This window comes from Xyrauchen texanus, chromosome 39, assembly GCF_025860055.1.
Source record: "Xyrauchen texanus isolate HMW12.3.18 chromosome 39, RBS_HiC_50CHRs, whole genome shotgun sequence".
Taxonomy (NCBI): Eukaryota; Metazoa; Chordata; class Actinopteri; order Cypriniformes; family Catostomidae; genus Xyrauchen; species Xyrauchen texanus.
The window spans coordinates 7,523,580-7,543,406 of record NC_068314.1 but is presented as its reverse complement, the minus strand read 5'-3'; the positions used below and the strand labels follow the sequence as shown (position 1 = coordinate 7,543,406).

The 19,827-nt window shown below is 42.4% G+C and overlaps 1 protein-coding gene across 5 annotated transcripts in view; it reads left to right on the top strand.

Annotated features, from left to right (window-relative positions):
• LOC127633008 (transcription factor SOX-13-like) overlaps positions 1-19,827 on the top strand; it is a 68,954-nt gene that overhangs the window by 29,982 nt on the left and 19,145 nt on the right. For all 5 annotated transcript variants that reach the window (XM_052111865.1, XM_052111866.1, XM_052111863.1 and 2 more), the window contains exons 2-6: positions 7,421-7,634; positions 9,446-9,551; positions 17,768-17,854; positions 18,006-18,178; positions 18,464-18,532. In XM_052111865.1, the coding sequence (XP_051967825.1) occupies positions 7,422-7,634; positions 9,446-9,551; positions 17,768-17,854; positions 18,006-18,178; positions 18,464-18,532 (648 nt within the window). In that variant the 5' untranslated portion in view covers position 7,421. The remainder of the gene's footprint in view (positions 1-7,420; positions 7,635-9,445; positions 9,552-17,767; positions 17,855-18,005; positions 18,179-18,463; positions 18,533-19,827) is intronic.

Here is a 19,827-nt window from a genome sequence, read left to right as displayed (position 1 = left end):
TTACTAAAAACTTCAGCTTCTCTAACTTTAAAAAATAACAACATATATTAATTCGGAAACTTGGGAAATAAAGCCAAGTGTCTTCTTTCAAAAGATACTACAACTGTGTCCATACTCCAAAGGGTCCAGTAAATACAACCATTTAAGTTCAGGTATGTCATTTTCATGGCTTGTGCTCAAATAGGGGGTGCGTATCAACAGGTTAACTGTTTCATGCTCTCAACAGCTTATAATTCACTGCACAAAATACATTGTCTGTTGACACTAACAATGTTTTTGAAAGTGAATCTGTATTAAAGAGTCTGTGTCATACTATTTAAAAGGCTGTCAGTTGATTACAAAATTACATAAAATGTAATTAATCTAATTAATCACAGTTAATTGCATATCTCAGTATTTGCTGAGTAAGGCCTCATAACAATGGTAATTCAATATAAAAAATGCTTTTATGTATCTAGATGTATTCTGTTTTGGTTCTCTTACGAGAGGTTCTCTCGTATTGCGTAAGCTAGCTTACGCTACGGGAAAGATTAATCTTTTCTGAGATATTGAAGCCAAAAAATTATCCTTAATTTTGTATCATTTGTCAACGCAGTGCAGCAACTGCAGACCCTGTGGGCTCGACTCGAAGCGCTCAGAACCGAAGCCGCCGCGCCGCCTTCCGTTCCGCCGCGCAGGTTCTGGCTCCCAAAGGCTGCCAGAACCGGTGATAGAAGCGACTGCCTCGCCGGAGCCTCTCCCTCGAGCATCGCTCTCACCCTCCCCGCCCCCCCGGGACGCGCAGTTGCCGCCCAGCGGCCGCACTGCTGCCATCTCGGAGGACGAGGCGGAGGATATGGGCTGTTCCATCATGGCTTCGGACAGCGAGGAGTGGTCAGGCTCCCACGCCTCCTCCTCGGCCCAGGAATCCAGCAGGACCCGCGCCGGAGTCGAAGGGGAACTAACACGCCTCCTCACACAGGCTGTTGACCGCCTCGGGCTCTGGTTTCTTCAGAGCCGTCGCCGCGCAACACCCGTGGCCCGGGCCGCTCCCTTCCTGCCGGAACTCCGCACTCAAGGGCTACTCCTCCATCCCCCCGGTCGAGGATTCGGTAGCAGCACACCTTTGCCCGCCCTCCGCGAGATGGCGGTCTAAGCCAGTGCTCCCGTCTAAGGCCTGCAGAGCGACTTCCGCCTATGTTTGCCACGCCTATTCCGCCGCCGGCCAAGCCGCATCTGCTCTGCACTCCATGGCCATCTTACAGATCCTCCAAGCGGACCTTCTTCGGGAGTGGGATGAGAAAGGCAGGCACCCAGAGGCTGTTACAGATCTAAGAAGCGCGACGGACCTCGCTCTTCGCGCCACCAAAGCTGCAGCCCAAGCTCTAGGGAAGTGCATGGCCTCGCTGACTGTGACCGAGAGACATCTGTGGCTAACGCTAGCAGACATGGGAGAAGCAGAGCGCTCCTCGTTCCTCAACGCACCGCTCTCTCCGACCGGTCTCTTCGGCTCCGCGGTGAGTGGCATTGTTGACCGCTTTTCAGAAGTCCAGAAAGCCACCCAAGCCATGAACCTCTTCCTGCTGCGTCACGCTAGCTCCTCTGCAGGCCGCCCACGTGACCAGCCTCCTGCACGAGCCTCTTCACAGCGCCCAGCTCAACAAAGTCAGACTTCTCAGCGTCGACAGGGCGGCCGCCCTCGATCGCGCTCAGACAGCCGCTGCAGACCGCCGCCCCCCCGTGGGCCTCGGTCTAAGGTTGCGCTGAAACCTGAGCAACCGAAGTCCTCCTAGCCTTGTTGAAAAAACGACGGCTCAGTCCGCCGCGGCGGACCACCGTCAAAGCTTAGCCCCTGTCAGTCCCCTCTTTCAGGCTACTACAGTGGTGGATTCAGCAGCCAACAAGCCGGTGATACTGCCCGCTTGCCTGCACTCAAACGCTGTTTTCACGGCGACCCAAAGAAATCTTGTAAAGAGCAAACATGCCTTATGTGTAGAAAATGTGCCCACAATCCAGTGTTCACCTCTACACACAAGCATTACACTTCCCATGTCCCGATCAGAGCCCACTCACATAAAGCGGACACAACCCGCTCGAGTGTTGGAGTCAATAAACGCGCTCACGAATACGTGCGCGCGCCCATTCTCTGCCCGCTCTGTCACACAGCCAGCAAACACTTCTCTGTATGTAAGTCCCGTGCCCGTGACTATGCTCGCGCATCACTTAACAGATGTGACTCTTTCCCCATTCACCTCAATCGGAAGTCACTCACTGAACAGCCTGTCCCTGCTGTCTGCGAGCAGTCATGCATAAGCACAGTAAGCGGCTCACACATTCTGTTCAGCGGCTGTGTCGCGGCAATCAGAGCGATTTGGCCATTCACCCTCTAGCGTTACGCTTCAAAGCGTGGGAAGCTATCCCAGGGATATCCAAATGGGTGTTAAGCACAATAAAACAGGGCTATTTGCTACAGTTCGATCGCCGCCCTCCCGATTCAAAGCGCGACTCGAAACTATTGTGAACACGGAAGCAGCCTGCATGCTTCGTTCAGAAATAACAAACCTTCTGTGCAAAAGGGCCATAGAAAGTGCTGCCTTCAGCTGAGCTGAGTCGGGGTTTTACAGCCGTTATTTTCTTGTTCCTAAGAAAGGCGGCGGCCTCAGACCAATATTAGATCTCAGGGGTTTGAACAAGGTGCTTGCAAAAGACCGTTCAAAATGCTTACAATCAGGAAACTCCTCGCGCATACGCGCCAGGGGACTGGTTTATCTCTCTCGATCTGAAAGATGCCTACTTTCAGATTCAGATAAATCCCGTCACAGGCCATTCTTGAGATTAGCCCGGCGGCCAGGTTTATCAATACACCGTCCTTCCGTTCGGCCTGTCTTTAGCACCCGTACTTTCCACGAAGTGCATGGATGTGGCGCTCGCACCCCTGCGAGTCAGGGCTTGCGAATTCTGAACTATTTGGGCGACTGGCTGATTATGGCACAGTCACATCACGGAGCTTCTGTCTCACAGAACAGTTCTCCTCAGCCATCTGAACAGTTTGGGTCTTGCAGTCAATTGGACCAAGAGCTCACTACAGCCCAGTCAGGCAATTTCCTTCCTTGGAATAGAACTAGACTCCGTGGCAATGGCGGCTCGCTTATCTACACAGCGGCGCCGTGTTCAGCGACTAGCTGCGTCCTTTCAGATGAACAGCCTCACGCCTCTGAAAAAATTTCAGAGAATGCTAGGTTACATGGCCTCAGCCGCAGCAGTACTTCAGCTGGGTTTACTGCGCATCGCCCGCTTCAGCATTGGCTAAACACCAGCGTCTCGCCGGGCTTGGGCCACAGGCGCCAGCCGATCAAGGTGACTCAGACCTGTATTTCAGCTCTGCAGCCCTGGACAGTGGCGAATGGTATCAGCGGGGAGTGGCGATGGGAGCTGTATCTCGCCCGAAAAGTCATCTCGACAGACAGCGTCCAACACGGGTTGGAGCGCGGTCTGTGAGGGCTCTCGGTTTTTGGCCTATGGTCAGTTCAGGAAAAGCTCCTTCACATAAATTGTCTGGAAATGATAGCGGTCGAGTGCGGCGCGTGCGCTTTCTCCGGTCATTCAGGGTCACCGCGTCCTGGTCGTTCGGACAACAGATCTGTGGTATCCTACCTAAACCGTCAGGGCGGTGTCAGATCCAGGAACCTCTTCCATCTGGCCAAGCGCATACTGAGTTGGTCCCAGTGCCACCTGCGCTCGCTGAGGCGGCGCTGCGTGCCAGGCCACCTGAGCGACAGCCCAGACAGACTGTCCAGAGACAATATTCCTCCAGGGGAATGGTCCTGCACGCTCAAACAGTCCAGAAGTTATGGCGCATATTCGGCAGAGCAGAGATATACCTCTTTGCGTCAGAAGAGAACTCTCACTGCCCAATATTTTTCTCGAAAGTGAGGGCAGCTGGCCCAGGACTGGCCCAACCGCCCGCTTTACGCCTTCCCTCCCGTCTCGCTATTGCCACAGGTAATGCAGAGGATCAGGAAGCGCGTCACTCGGTGCTCCTTATAGCCCAGCGTTGGGAGAATCAGACATGGTTCCCGGAGCTTACGCAGCTGTCACTGACAGCGCCGTGGCCCATTCCAGTGAGAGCAGATCTCCTCTCTCAAGATCGCGGCGCGATCTGGCATCCCCACCCAGAGCTGGGCGCTGCACGCGTGGGTGATCAGCGACTACCGTCGCTCTGCCAGAAGGGGTAATAAACACCATCATACACGCTAGAGCCCCTTCCACGAGAAGACTCTATGCGTCAAAATGGTCTGTGTTTTCAAAATAGTGCACCGACAGAGACCTGGACCCACGGACATGTGGGGTGTCGTCGCTGCTCGGCTTTTTACAAGAGCTGCTGGATAAGGGCAGATCCTCATCCACGCTCAAAGTGTATGTGGCGGCCGTCGCTGCGTTCGCTGAACCCCTGTACGGTCAGTCACTGGGAAAAAAACAGCTGGTCATCCGCTTCCTCAAGGGAGCTAGAAGAATGAACCCCCCGCGCCCCCCATCGGTTCCTATCTGGGATCTTTCTATAGTTCTCGAAACTATAAAAGCCCCCCCTTTCGAACCGCTTCAATCCGTGGATTTGAAATACCTTTCACTCAAAACCGTTTTTTTGACTGCCCTGTCATCAGTCAAACGTGTGGGAGACCTTCACGCGCTGTCTGTCAGCGCTGCGTGTCTTGAGTTTGGACCAAGTGACTCCAAGGTCATTTTAAAGCCTAGACACGGCTATGTTCCCAAGGTGATCGGTACTCCTTTCAGAGCACAGGTCATTTTCCTATCGGCGCTGCCAGCATCCGATAGCGAACGCGACGCCAATCTCCTTTGCCCAGTCAGAGCACTGAAATTGTATACTGCGCGCTCCGCCTCTTTCAGACGCTCTGAGCAGCTTTTCGTTTCTTTCTGAGGGCGCACCAAAGGTCTCGCCGCCTCGAAACAGACACTGTCTAGATGGATAGTGGACGCTATTGCTGCCGCATACGCGTCAAAAGACCTGCCATGCCCGTTGGGCATTAGGGCTCACTCCACTAGAGGCATGGCCTCATCGTGGGCATGGTCCAGCGGGATTTCCATTCACAACATATGTGTGGCAGCGGGTTGGGATTCCCCCTCCACCTTTGTCAGATTTTACAATCTGGAAGTGCCCGCCCTGCAGGCAAAACTACTAGCGGTTTAATACGCTACAGCTCCCCTGGTGAGCTGCACTGATGGGACTCATTCCACACAGACCGGCACCGCCGCTCTGTCGTTCCCTTCCCACTATGTGCTTATGTATTACACACACACTGGCCCGCACTCTTGCCGGCCAAATATTATTTCCCCACTCACAAGGGCTCCCCGTGTCCCCCACCCCGGGGCTCATGCAGTGGATGCTTGGCGCGCGGCGTTGACAATGGGTTCCGTAGCGTAAGCTAGCTTACGCATATCTGAGAGAACCTCTCGTAAGAGAACGAATCGGTTACCTAGCGTAACCTCGGTTCTCTCTAGATGAGGGAGCGAGTATTGCGTAGCCGGCCGTGCTTCGCGCCACGGCGACTTTCAGCTTCATTCAATGAAAACCAGGGTTCCAGCCTACGAACTACGCTTATATGCACTCTAGCCACGCCCATTTTGGCGGGCTTTGATGCAGTAGCGCGGGACGCCTCTCATTGGGCGCGAGTTACGCCCAAGTTCGATCTATAGGCTGCAGCAGTTGCCGCAGAGCAACCAATGAGCTCGCTAGCTAGCCCGCTCAAGGTCTGCAGTTGCTGCACTGCGTTGACAAATGATACAAAATTAAGGATAATTTTTTGGCTTCAATATCTCAGAAAAGATTAATCTTTCCCGTAGCGTAAGCTAGCTTACGCAATACTCGTTCCCTCATCTAGAGAGAACCGAGGTTACGTTAGGTAACCGATTCGTTTCTCCAACTGTTAAAAACATGTCCTAGCTCTCATTCTGTGGCTGCGCAGCTTGTGAGGTATGTTGAGGCATGCTGACTGCCCCCTGCTGATGCGTCTCACAAAAACACAAAGTTACATGTACTTCAAGCTTAAATTGTCCGATAGTAGGAAAATATGTACTGTTTATTGTTTCATTACGTATGGTTCAGGGAGAATGATTTGTTGTTAATTTGTTTGAACGTGTATTTTTTTAAATATAAATAGTCACACTAAATTAATGCATTCAATCAACAGTCTTGTTTTTGATGGTTGGGGGCACATCACGTAACCTTTCCATGTTGGTATCTACCTAATTTTGAGATCAATAGCAAAAGATATGGAAAGTGTTTTCTCTTTATTTTTTACTGTTGATAAGCTTATTTAATTTGCTATCCTAACTATGTTCGATTTATATTATACATTTTTATTCACATTTAGTATTTTATACAATATAAAATCTGGGTTGCAATTTGATTAATTTTGCGATTCTTTTTTCAGTAGTGTTTGATTTTAAAACGGCGATAGTCTTTATTGTGATAATTTACTCACTTGTTTTTATCTTGATTGGCTTCGCAACAAGTGCCGCACTTTCTGTTTTACTTAATCATTGAGCAAAGGAAAAAAAAACTTAAAAAACAATTATCTATTCTAAGTTTACATTTACAACTAATATAATTGAGTGGTTGTTGACCGAAAGCTGCTGAATGTTATTTCTTCTCAAAAACTTGCTCTGATTGGTGGGAAATCTCTCTCTCTCTCTCTCTCTCTCTCTCTCTCTCTTTTTTTTTTTTTAAAGAAATAGTCATTCGAAAATAGTCAAAAATAATGATTCTTGGTGTTAGAATATCGAGAGAGTATCGTGAGGTAAAATATCAGAATAATTTCCCTCCCCCAACTTTATAATAGACCTTGGCTAATTTTGAAATCGCCTTCTCTTTATTTTCTTTCCATCCATCTTTCTTCTCCATGTTGTCCTTCATTGCAGAAGGGTTTGGCATGCTACTTGAGACCGCGAGATACTTGATGGCCTCACTAGTTTTGCATCTGTTTTCTGCCAGTGTGTTGACAGATTCGAGCAACTCTAACACACACACACACACACACACACACACACACACACACACACACACACACACACACACACACACATAAAAACATGCATATATCCTCCCCACATTGGCCAACTCCGGAGACCAGGAGACTTTGAAGAAGTGGCTTTGGTGAAAGAGTTTGAATAGGGTGGCCTGTCTGGACCCCACAAAAACCCTTCTGTTCCTTATGCAAAGCAGTCAGCTGTTTTCCTGGGTCTCTATTTACACCCAGACAGTAGCCGTACAAGAGTGGAATACCCTTTTCAGAAATGCAGTTCGACTTCTATTTGCCAAAGCATGTTGAATTCTGGCGTTGAAGAATTTATAAAAAAAAATGTTTGATTTTGATTTCATGTTGACTTGAATTTTCTGAATCGCTGACTTTCTTTGGTTTTGTAGAATGTGTGAGCCCAGTCCACCTGCTCTGTATCCCTATGCCAAGGGCAATGTGACCATGGTGGGTGTCGGTATCAAGCTTGAAGATGACGAACTGGGAGGTAGAGCCATCAACAGGGAATCCCAGCAGTCTTCTCCAATTTGTGATTGGTCAGCTCGCCTGTCCTCGGAGAGAGATGACCCTGAGAAGTCAGCACCCAACTCCCAATCTCCTTTGGTATGGCCAAATCTCTCTGCAACTTTGTTTATGAATTTAAAAAAAAAAAAATGTACGAGTTTTTTGATATGTATAGTTTCTTTATAATTGAGGAAATTTTTTATTGTGACAATGTCTTAGAGTTCTCAACATTTTTTATTCTATTTTTTTTTGTATAATGAACTCATTGTATTTCAAAAGGTTTCTCAGGATATACAGTAACATCTCATATTTGTGTAATAATCATGAAAATTATAGATTGTATTCACCCCATTTCACAGTAACATTTCAGTATATTTATCTTGTTTTCCAGTAATATTATCCAATCAACCTTAAACAAGATAAATTAACTTAAAAAGCAAAATTGCATTTGAATATTTAGACTTTTCTTAGGAATTCTGTGAATTTTTCTTACTACATTAGCAAATTTCTTTTTGGTGATTCCTTGTCAAATTAGTCACATTTCAGAAACTTACTGAAATTATAGATTTTTGTTTCATACTTTTTATGAAATATACAAATAAAGTGATGATGAAAGCCAAAATATTAAATGCCATGGTTCAATATTTACTAAGTAACAAATTAATTTGTAGAGATGGGCATAAAATAACATTAGAACAGTGGCAATGTTATTAGTTTAATTTTACACTGAGATAGGTAGGTCTATTACTAAAATAAGTTGAATTCAGCACCCCTTGTTCCATTTATACAGCATGTCAATGGAGTTAAAAAAAAGTTTTTGGGAGTTTTTTATTTTTATTTTTTAACTCCAGAAGTATTAAAGATATCTTGTTTTGCTTTTAGATTCTGGTTTAGAGCAAACCTAACTTTCTATTTTTTATCTTCATTTGTAAGGCCCTATATGATTACATCCCAGAGTTATGGAGTCCTAAAAGTGGCTCCATTAAAAAATTGTTCAATTTTAGACGTTTCCAATGGTTAAACAAAATGTGTGTCTTGTTATGTATGTATTTATTTTTTTTTGTCCAACAAATCAAGGGTCTGAAGTACAAATAATGTTGAAACTAGAAATCGACCTATTTATTATTCACATAAAACAATGACTACATTTACATGGACACCAGAAAGAGGCTTATTGCGAGAAAACAGCGTTCCGGATTACATGCATTGTATGGGGTTTACTCTTTACTCTATAACTCTATAAACTCTCTAGAGTAATGAAAAAATTGCGATGCAGTAGAGGGGACTTTCCTCTTGCATAAAACTCTGGGATTCCCCTAATTTATACAGACATTCGGAACAGTTGATATTTTACATTTCTGTGCATAAATGGGTATAGTTTATAGTATATGTGATTGTCCCACTGGACTCACAGAAATGTTTAATTATTTCCATTGTGTTGACATGTTGGGCTCCGTCCTATGAGGTTTATTTGTTTAGGCGAAAATGATAATTTTGACCCGTCTACAAATCGTAAAGATTAATCCATGTCATTTAAGTTTCTTTATCCTGTACATTTTTTTCAGCCAGGGACCTCTGGTTGAGTTGACAGAATGACCCTTTTTCTTCTTTTAAGCATGAATCTAACATAATAAACTACTGTTTATTCTTTAAACAAAAAACAAAAAAATTGCTAATGAGGTTGAATTAAGAAGCATTCTCCAAAAACTAGTTATAATATCAAGTAAATATATATTCTTTTAAGGATGAAAAAGTGAAAACATCAATGACAAATATTGAACACATAAAAAAAGATAAATACTGATTAAGAATTATTTGTTTGGCAACAAGAGCATTAGTTTGCCATAAAACCGATGATGTCATGTGTCTAGTGAGCATGACTTTGAAACTCTAGTTTTTGTGTTCCTCAGGTAAGATCTCCCAGTAAAGATCAACCTCGGTCACACACACCTACCAGCCAAGATGGAGGCAAAAGAGCCCACAAAAACATTGACTGCAAACCCAACGTCAGTGACGGTAAGTGTGACAGTTCCTTTACAAACACAAGATCCCCATGAACTGCTATCTGTATTTGGTTCATGGCCTGCACAGTTTTACAAAAAAGGTTCCAAGGCTGCTGTTTTAAAGCCAAAGAGGATTTGAGCTTTAAATTTGATGAAAGCTCATGCAATGAGGTGTTGTAGACTCAAGTAGGAGGCGATGGCTATTAATGCGATCTGTATTGAAAAGATCCAATTTTCTTATTCTTTGTTTCAAGTTCTATAAAGCTTTTCACTGATTTCGTTTGTTTGAAACATTTCATAGCCCTTGTGAAATGCTCAGTGGAGTTACTACAAGTCTTGAAGTGTTTTCTCAAAAGCCTTTTCTTTTGTTTTCACCACTTCCCTTGGATTGTCTAGTTTCTCTTTCAGTATAACTGGGCTTTATAGCTCAAGGTCTTTAGAACCGCCTTCCTCGTTTAGATGAAAGTATTTTCTTCTCTATTTGTGTGTCTGTTGTGTCATTCTGCATCTTTATCATTAGATTTGTAAAAGTGCTTTTATACTGTATACAGTAGCCCCAAAAGTATTTTGAATCTGAAGCCACACTTCTGTTACGTCCCAAAATAAGTCTTGGGGTATAAATGGACGCAACACAGACTACAAGTTTAAAGAGCATTAGTCTGAGCCCTGCCACAGCACCACAATCAAACAAATTACTGTTAAGGTCTTTATTATATTTACAGAAATAAGGACAAGGTATTATTAGCAAACAAGAAAAGGGAAGCAATGGCTTCAGGAGAGGGCAAGGCCAAAATAACAAACAAACAAACCTAACTGTAGTAGTAAACCTCTTATCACCCTACAAAGAACAGAAAATAAATAACACAATATTAATCTAGCTCCCTTCCTGGCCTCAAAACAGGAAAAAACGGAGTACAACAAAAATGCTACAAAAATGCCACAAAAATGCCTACAGCTTCCAAATAAACATGTTATACCGGTTAGACACTTACAACAGTCAAACAAAGATAGGGATACAATACCCAAAGTAGATCAGATTAGGCAGTTATCGTGTTCACAACTAATTTATAATCTGTTACAACAACGCTAGGCAGGACAAAGACAGTGCTCTGGAGAAAGCTCTTGTGGCAACATTTCTCTCCCTCTGGGCTGTTTCTTCTCTGCTTTTATGCTACTACTGCCTGGGCTGGTAAGCAAGCACAGCTGAAGACAATCAGCTACCTTAGATGGAGTAGGAGGAGCCAAAGGGAAAACGGAGGAAGAAACACAGGAAAAAGCACACAAAAACACATTAAAGAAAACACATTTAAAACCAACCATTTGAATACGTCTCTGGACGTAACACCCCCACCCGCAATTACAAACTATAAACTTGCCCAAACTAAATCCTAGTTTGTAAAAAAAAAAAAACATTCACACCTTTTTCCAATAAGTGCGTTAGTCATCACTATGGGCTCTTGACAAGGCATCTGCTACTACATTATCCACTCCTTTTTTATACCTTCTATCAAGCACAAACTCTTGCAGAATCAGTGACCATCTCATTAGTCTCTGGTTTGAGTTTGCCATACGGGACAGGAAAACTAGAGGGTTGTGGTCAGTATATACAATAATAGGAGCCATATTACCGTTACACAGGTAGACCTCAAAATTTCTCAGTGCCAACAACAAGGCTAGGGCCTCTTTTTCGATGGTACTATAATTTTTTTGACACTTTGTGAACTTCTTCGAGAAGTAGCATACTGGGTGTTTAATTCCCGCCTTGTCTTCTTGCAGCAGCACTGCTCCAGCACCAACCCCACTAGCATCCACCTGTAGCTCAAAAGGCATGTCAAAATTTGGAGCAGACAACACAGGAGCATAACATAACAGATCTTTAGCATAATTTAATGCAGTTTCACATGCTGTATCCAACACAAATTTTCGTTCCGCTTTAAGAAGATCAGTTAAGGGTGTTACAACATTAGCAAAGTTCTTACAAAAACCACGGTAATATCCAGACATTCCCAGAAAACGGCATAGCTCCCGCTTATTACTTGGCTTTGGAAACTCCACAATAGCCTCTACCTTAGCTTGCACAGGCCTCACCTGGCCCTGACCAACTAGTTTGCCAAGGTAGGTCACTCTTGCCTTAGCAAATTCACACTTGGCTAAGTTTAAGGTAAGATGAGCTTCCAGCAATCGCTTAAACACCAACTCAAGTGTTTGCATATGTTCCTCCCAAGTTGCAGAGTAAATCTAAATAGACTTCACAGTTTGACACACCTGATAGTACCTTCAACATCAACCGCTGGAATGTTGCAGGTGCATTTCTCATGCCAAAAGCCATGGACGTATACTGAAGGAAACAATCGGGGGTCACAAATGCTGAGATTTCTGAGGCACGTGGTGTCAAAGGAACTTGCCAGTATCCTTTTAACAGATCTAATTTAGTAACAAAACTAGCTGATCCTACCCGGTCAACACAGTCCTCAATTCGGGGAAGAGGAAAGGAATCAGGCTTCGTTACCGCATTCACCTTACGGAAATCAGTACAAAATCGCCACGAGCCATCAGGTTTAGGTACAAGCAAGCACGGTGAGCTCCATGGACTCTGACTTGATGCTGCAAAGCCGTGACTCAACAAGTACTCTGCCTCGATTTTCATAACCTGGCGCTTGTGGGGATTTACACGGTATGGATGCTGTTTGATAGGCTTGCACTCACCAACATCAATGTCATGAGTGACCAAAGTAGTTTGTGATGGTACATCATTAAACAGCATATGATATTCTTTAATTAATTTGACCACACAATCACACTGAACTTCAGGCAAATAAGAAAGATGTGACTCCAAGTTAGACAAGGTGGCAGTGTTGGACAACGTACCACATGAAGAAATGGCATCCTTACTCAAAAGACCATCTAACTCAGCAGAGTACACATAAGACAAGTTAACAGCACTGTTAACTGCAAGAGGAAGAGTGTCAACAGGATCAATTTGAGGCTTAACACTGTCTCTACTAATGTAAGCCTTAAGCATGTTGATGTGACACACACGAGATTTACGCTTACGATCAGGAGTAGAAACTGCATAATTTGTATCGTTCAGCTTTTTTTCGATCTCATAAGGTCCAGAAAACCTTGCCTGCATGGGTGAACCAGAGACAGGAAGAAGTACCAAGACCTTATCACCAAGCTGAAAACTACGCTGAAGACTACCCCTGTCATAGCGAAGCTTCATTTTGGATTGGGCTTCAACAAGATGAATTCTAGCTAACTTCCACGCTTTGTATAGATGCTCTCGCAAAGTGCTCACATAGTCTAACACAGACTTACGAGGGGGTTCCTTAGCTAGGAACTGCTCACTTAGGAGTTTTAGCGGGCCGCAAACTGAATGACCAAAAACCAGCTCAGCGGGGCTAAATCCTAACGATTCTTGAACGGTTCCTCTCACCGCAAACATTAGAAATGGCAAACCTTCCACCCAACCTTTACCAGTCTCAGTGCAGTATGTACGCAAAAGAGACTTCAGGGTTTGATGGAACCTTTCCAGAGCTCCTTGTGATTCTGGATGATACGCAGTGGAGAACTGATGCTCTACACCCAACTCTTTCGTTACCTCCTTGAACAGATTAGAGGTGAAATTGGAACCCTGGACACTTTGAATGATTTTCGGTAAGCCAAAAACTGAACAGAACTTAATAAGTTCACGGGCTATCGTTTTAGCTTGAATAGTTCGTAGAGGAACAGCTTCAGGGAACCGACTACTTGCACACATAATCGTTAACAGGTATTGGTGACCAGTTTTAGCTTTAGGTAATGGGCCTACACAGTCAATAATGAGCCTCTCAAATGGTTCTCCAAAAACTGGAATGGGCTGTAGTGGAGCGAGTGGAATTATTTGATTAGGCTTTCCACCTAACTGACAGACGTGACATGATCGTACAAACCTAGACACAGCGTTTTTTTATTCCAGGCCAAAAAAAGTGTCTGGTAATTCGATGATATGTCTTCGTAACACCCAAGTGTCCTGAACACACATGTTCGTGAGCCAATTTCAAAATCTGATTCCGGTAAGCATCAGGTAATACAATTTGGAACACAGTTAAAAATTCTGCATCTGCGCCACGTGGTCTCCACCACCGCATAAGAACCTCATCATCCCAAAAATAACCCACTGGCATTTGAGGAATTAGGGCCTTGTCTACAGTACCACTAATACATGTAGCAAGCAACAAATCGGAACGTTGTGCAGCAGCTAACTGTATTCTATTGACTTTTAAAGGGAGTTTACCTTTACTGCTCATGCCATTTAATTCTGACGATACTGGATTAATGTAAAGTTCACTCTTTACAGTCTGTGGAGAAAACAGAATGCAGTCAGAAAGATCAATCACATTTTCAAATTTCTGTGATTGGGCACGGGTTACGGCACACGCTGGGAAAGTAGAAGAAAACTGCATGACGAAATCATTTTGAGCAGACCAATCAAGTTCTTCAGACACAATTGTAGAAGGAAAGACTTTGCCACCTGCTAAATCATTTCCTAAAATCATGCTTACCCCTTCAACAGGCAGTTGCGAACGAACGCCAATGTTCACAAGACCTGAAACAAGCTCAGATTTGAGATGAATTCTATGCAGCGGAACTGAGATACAACCCAATTCAATCCCACGGAGTAGTATGTTAGCACCAGTATACGAGCCGGTAGAGAACGGAAGGGCACTGTCCAAAATTAGAGACTGCGCTGCCCCAGTATCTCTAAGCATTAAGATTGACTTAAAGTCAGAGTCCTCAAAGAGAGCTACCAAGCTTCTCATTACAAATGGAGTAAAAGTACTCGGACCAGATTGTAGACTTACGGCATTGCTCTCAGAAATGGCATTAATAAACGCTACATTCTTAGACTTAACAGCAGATTTTTTTTGTTTCCAGGCTTTACAATTTGAAATTAAATGCCCTGGATCAAGACAGTAAAAACATACCCGCTTATCCTTGTTTCTCTTCGATCCTTGCGAAATAGATTTAACAGGGTTAGCCATTGACAAATTCTTAGCCGTCTTCTCTTCTGAGGAAGTTTTAACAGAACGTACAGAAGGGAAGACAGTTCTGTGTGTAAGCACATACTCGTCAGCCAAAACTGCCGCCTCAGCAAGTTTACTTTTTGTTCATTCAAATGAACTACGACACCTTCGGGAATACAACTTTTTATGTCCTCCAGTAATATAAGTTCCTGAAGTGCTTCATAAGTTGTAACCCTACTTGCGAAGCACCACTTATCAAACAGTACCCGTTTTACTCTCGCGAACTCTGTATAAGTTTGGTTAGGCAACTTTGAACAGAACCTAAACTTTTGCCTATACGCTTCAGGGACCAATTTGTATGCACGGAGCACTGCAGACTTTACAGTGTCATAATCTAACGAGCTCTCAACTGACAACGCCGCACACGCCTCTTGAGCTTTGCCAGCAATATTGCTCTGCACCAAAAGAGATCACAAATCCTTTGGCCAGTTCAATCTTGTGGCAATACACTCAAACGCAACAAAGTATGCATCCACTTCACATTCACGAAAGGGTGGGACCAATTTTACATACCTCCCCACATCAAAAACAATTTCTACCGGTGCAAGAACACTGGTAGAGGGAGGACGAGACCTAGGCATTGGAACCGGCCTACTATTAAATGCCTGGACTTCGAGGTCTAACTTTCGAAGCCTAATATCTCGATCCGCCTCAATTTCCAGAGCTCTCAATTTTAACAGCTGAGTTTCATGCTCCTGTTTCTTAAGTTCTAGATCTAAGTCTTTTAGACGAAGTGTTGTCAAAGGATCAAAATTTGACTCTCCTATTTTGTTTGAAACAGAAATTGATTCTGCCGACTCAACTTCCCCACCCCCATTAGAATCTGCTGGCAAAAAACCTGCAAAGAAAAAACAAGATTTTGGTACAATCATCTTTGATAAGTTGTTTCCTTGCCTCCTTGTTGACAGGAATATTAAAAAACTCTGCAATCACAATCAGATCCTTTTTCCTACTCCTGTCAAACTCTTCCACTGTTGGAGACTATGTAAACTTGACCAAATCAAATGCCATACCTATGACTACCAAAAAACAAAATCAGGTTTTCAAACAAAGAAACGAACTACTATGTTTCACAAAATATTTTAATCGAATGGATGAGCCCCCAGTTGTTATGTCCCAAAATAAGTCTTGGGGTATAAATGGACGCAACAAAGACTACAAGTTTAAAGAGCATTAGTCTGAGCCCTGCCACAGCACCACAATCAAACAAATTACTGTTAAGGTCTTCATTATATTTACAGAAATAAGGACACGGTATTATTAGCAAACAAGAAAAGGGAAGCAATGGCTTCAGGAGAGGGCAAGGCCAAAATAACAAACAAACAAACCTAACTGTAGTAGTAAACCTCTTAAAAAAAAAAAGAAAACACATTTAAAACCAACCATTTGAATACGTCTCTGGACGTAACACTTCAAACGTATGAGTGTATAAGATGCTACAACATTAAACCAAGTGGCATCCGCAAACAAATGATGCTAGAGCTTTTCTCTGAACTAACTTCACTTTCTTAGTCATTTTTGCAATTACTTGTAAGCAGCTGCTATCAAGGTGATACAGTGGATGTATGAAATTATTTCATCACATTAACCATGGACATGTTCCACTAATGTTTGGCAACCAAAAAGTGTCCAAATATATTTCCTTTACTTTCAACAGTATATTTGTATTGCTTTATTTCAAGTGCATTAATCTTTTTTTAAATAGTGTATCCTGTAGATTTTAAGATTTAAAAAAAAATATATATATTCTAAAAAACATTATTTCGTTGTTATTATTTAAATTAATTTAAACTATATTTAATTCTTAATATTTAAATTAACTCTTCTATTGTCTTAGGGAAATTTTTGAAGCACTGTTAGAGAATGTGCAATAAATACTGTATAGTGTTTGGTATTGTAATTTTGACCCGTAATGGGAAAAAACAGTTGTGACCTTTCTCCTTCACACTTTCTGGATGTTCTGCACCTTTAAATAGTTTTTTGTACATATATGAGTCAAATTTGACCATAAAATATTATTTTCTTTCTCAAATGTATCCACTAACACAATACTGTTCTCACTTTCACTCCTGTTTCACTGGATACTGCATCTTTCCCATGAATTTCACTATTTTCTTTAGGAATGGATTTATTGCAACAGACATGCAGAGTTTGCCCATTTTGACTGCTGAAAAAGGCTATAGAGATTCATTTTTGAAATAGATATGTCCTAAAATTGTAACTCTAAAATGTACACTGTTGATGTTCTGCAAGAAGAATGAATCTGACATTGTTTTAATATAGCTGATATTACAGATACACCGATACCACTTTTTCTCTTCCGATATCGTAAATCTCAGTATCGGCCAATACCGATCCAGATCCGATACCAGTGTTGTTTTTTGCATAGTCAGTTTAGAATACCTTTAAATTATTGTGTGGAACTAATTGGGTGTACTCTTTAATATGTAAAGAAACACAAACCTCTAACTACACATTATTTCAATTGAAATATATAGCTTATTAAGAACATTTCTATTATTAACTAGTATACTGGATAATGTAGCCACTAAATTAACAGTAATTCCAGTAGTCTTCATAACAGACTTCAGGAGAAAAGAAGCAGTTTTATTTATTTATTTTTTGCAAAATGTTTTCAACTTGTATCTTGAATTTAAAGGATTCATATCTCTCTCTTTATTTTTATTTTTTTTTGTTTTTTTCAATTAAGTTGTAAGATATCAGCATACTTTTCATTCAAACAAGAATTTTGTTTTGGTTCCCATTCCCATATATATATATATATATATGCACATATATATATATATACAGTATATGTGTGTATATATGGGAATGGGAACCAAAACAAAATTTTATATATACACACACACACACATATATATATATGTGTGTGTGTGTGTACACATCATTTTCATTCATTATTTTTAAATTATATAAATAATGAAAAACATTTTATATAATAACATTTTGTATAATCACATTAAATAACAATATTATACAATTAATACACAATACTATTATACAAAATATTAGTATATTTATATGATGTTATATTATATTATAATATTATTATTTTTATATATAAAAAAAATAATAATTTCCGGTAGTAATTTTTGCCTTGCTCTTGAATTATATAAAAACAATTCTGTATGATTTTTTTCAGTGATGCCCACTATTGAAAAGCTTCTGAATACAGACTGGAAAGAAAAGTTCTGGGGGAAAGGTCTTCAGGGCAGTGTCAATCTTAAAGGTGAATTTAAACTTCTTACACTGCTCTTTGACAGGATTTGGTGCGACCATGTGTGTGTTTGATAAAGCTCTCTATTGCACGCCCTCTTGATTGGTTCATGTTCTCATTCTCATGGTTGTCAACAATCCTACATTTTTGTGTGTGTTTCAAGGATCATCAGAGAGTCTGGCAGAAAAGGAGCTTCAGTTGTTGTTGATGATCAACCAGCTCTCCGGTCTGAGAGAGCAGCTGCTGGGAGCTCACTCTGAGCAGAGGAACATGGCTGCACTTCTGCTGGAGAAACAGCAGCAACAGATGGAGCTGGCCAGACAACAGCAAGAACAGGTGTGGAGAAATGACTAGTGAATGGATTGAGAGGAGAAGGAACTATTGGAGGGGTGAAATTAGAAGAAAATATTGGAAAAATTTAACAATATTTAATAATGTACTATAATAATAATAAAAAACAGATTTACCATGCTAAATTAAGGTGGAAATGTGTCATCACTGTGTTTGAAATGGGTCCATGGGTGTTAGAATAGAGTAATGGGTAAACAGAAGTTACACTTTGTCATAATGCCCCATACGTGGATTGGATTGGTTTGGTTAAATTAATATTCTTTGTTTTAGATTGCAAAACAACAACAGCAGCTGATACAACAGCAACATAAAATCAACTTACTGCAGCAGCAAATTCAGGTGAGATGATAGAAAAACTCTCTGCTATTTCAAATTTGGTTTACTGAATTGAAATCAAAGACATGAAATCTCTGTCATCAACCTTCTCTCACAGAATGAACATTACTATTGCCATTACTGACTTTCAGAGTGTCGCTGCCATTTCCTGGTTAAATGAAAATTAGAGGTGTTACAGCAAAATTTAAAAATCACCACTACGATAGCTGATTATGACTTTATTCATGCTTATTTTTCACTCTATTACTCACACTCTGCTATGTTATGATATTGAAATACTTATATTATAACACATCATTTCAAAAACTTTGCATTTTAATACTTATATGACAGATCCACCTACATTTACACAATTATTCCACAGTAGCTTACCTCACAGAGTGTTGGACTTTGGTCTCAGAAGTACACTGTTCGAGACCAGCCAAACACGTAAGACGAAAGTGTCATAGAGGCATCACAAAATTATGTGGTTGCTTCAGAACCTGTGCTTTTTATTTTGCATTTTGTTTTTGGACACTATCAGTTAGTTTTAGGTGTTGGTTAAAGGTAAGGATGCCTGTTTTGTTTACATCCATTTGATTTTAGATCAGTATTGGTTAGGTTTAGGTTAACGTTTTGGGTGAGAGAGGTATGATTTACTCATAAAAAATGGCATGTAATCTCTCCATCTTCTACAACCGCTTATCCGAAGTCGGGTCGCGGGGGCAGCAGCTCCAGCAGGGGGCCCCAAACTTTCCTATCCCGAGCCACATTAACCAGCTCTGACTGGGGGACCCCAAGGCATACCCAGGCCAGTGTGGATTTGTAATCTCTCCCCCTAGTCCTGGGTCTTCCCCGAGGCCTCCTCCCAGCTGGACGTGTCTGAAGCACCTTCCTAGAGAGACGCCCAGGGTGCATCCTTACCAGATGCCCAAACCACCTCAACTGGCTCCTTTCTACGCAAAGGAGCAGCGGCTCTACTTCGGATGACTTAGCTCCTCACCCTATCTCTAAGGGAGAAGCCCGCCACCCTTCTGAGGAAACCCATTTCGGCAGCTTGTACTTGCGACCTAGTTCTTTTGGTCATGACCTAGCCTTCAAGACCAAAGGTGAGGGTAGAAACGAATTGACCGGTAGATCGAGAGCTTTGCCTTAGCTCTCTTTTCGTGACAACATTGCGATAGAACGCATGCAATACCACCCCCGCTGCCCCGATTCTCCGGCCAACCTCCCGCTCCACTGTCCCCTCACTCGTGAACAAGACCCTGAAGTACTTGAACTCCTTCACTTGGGGCAATACCTCCTTCCCTACCTGGAGT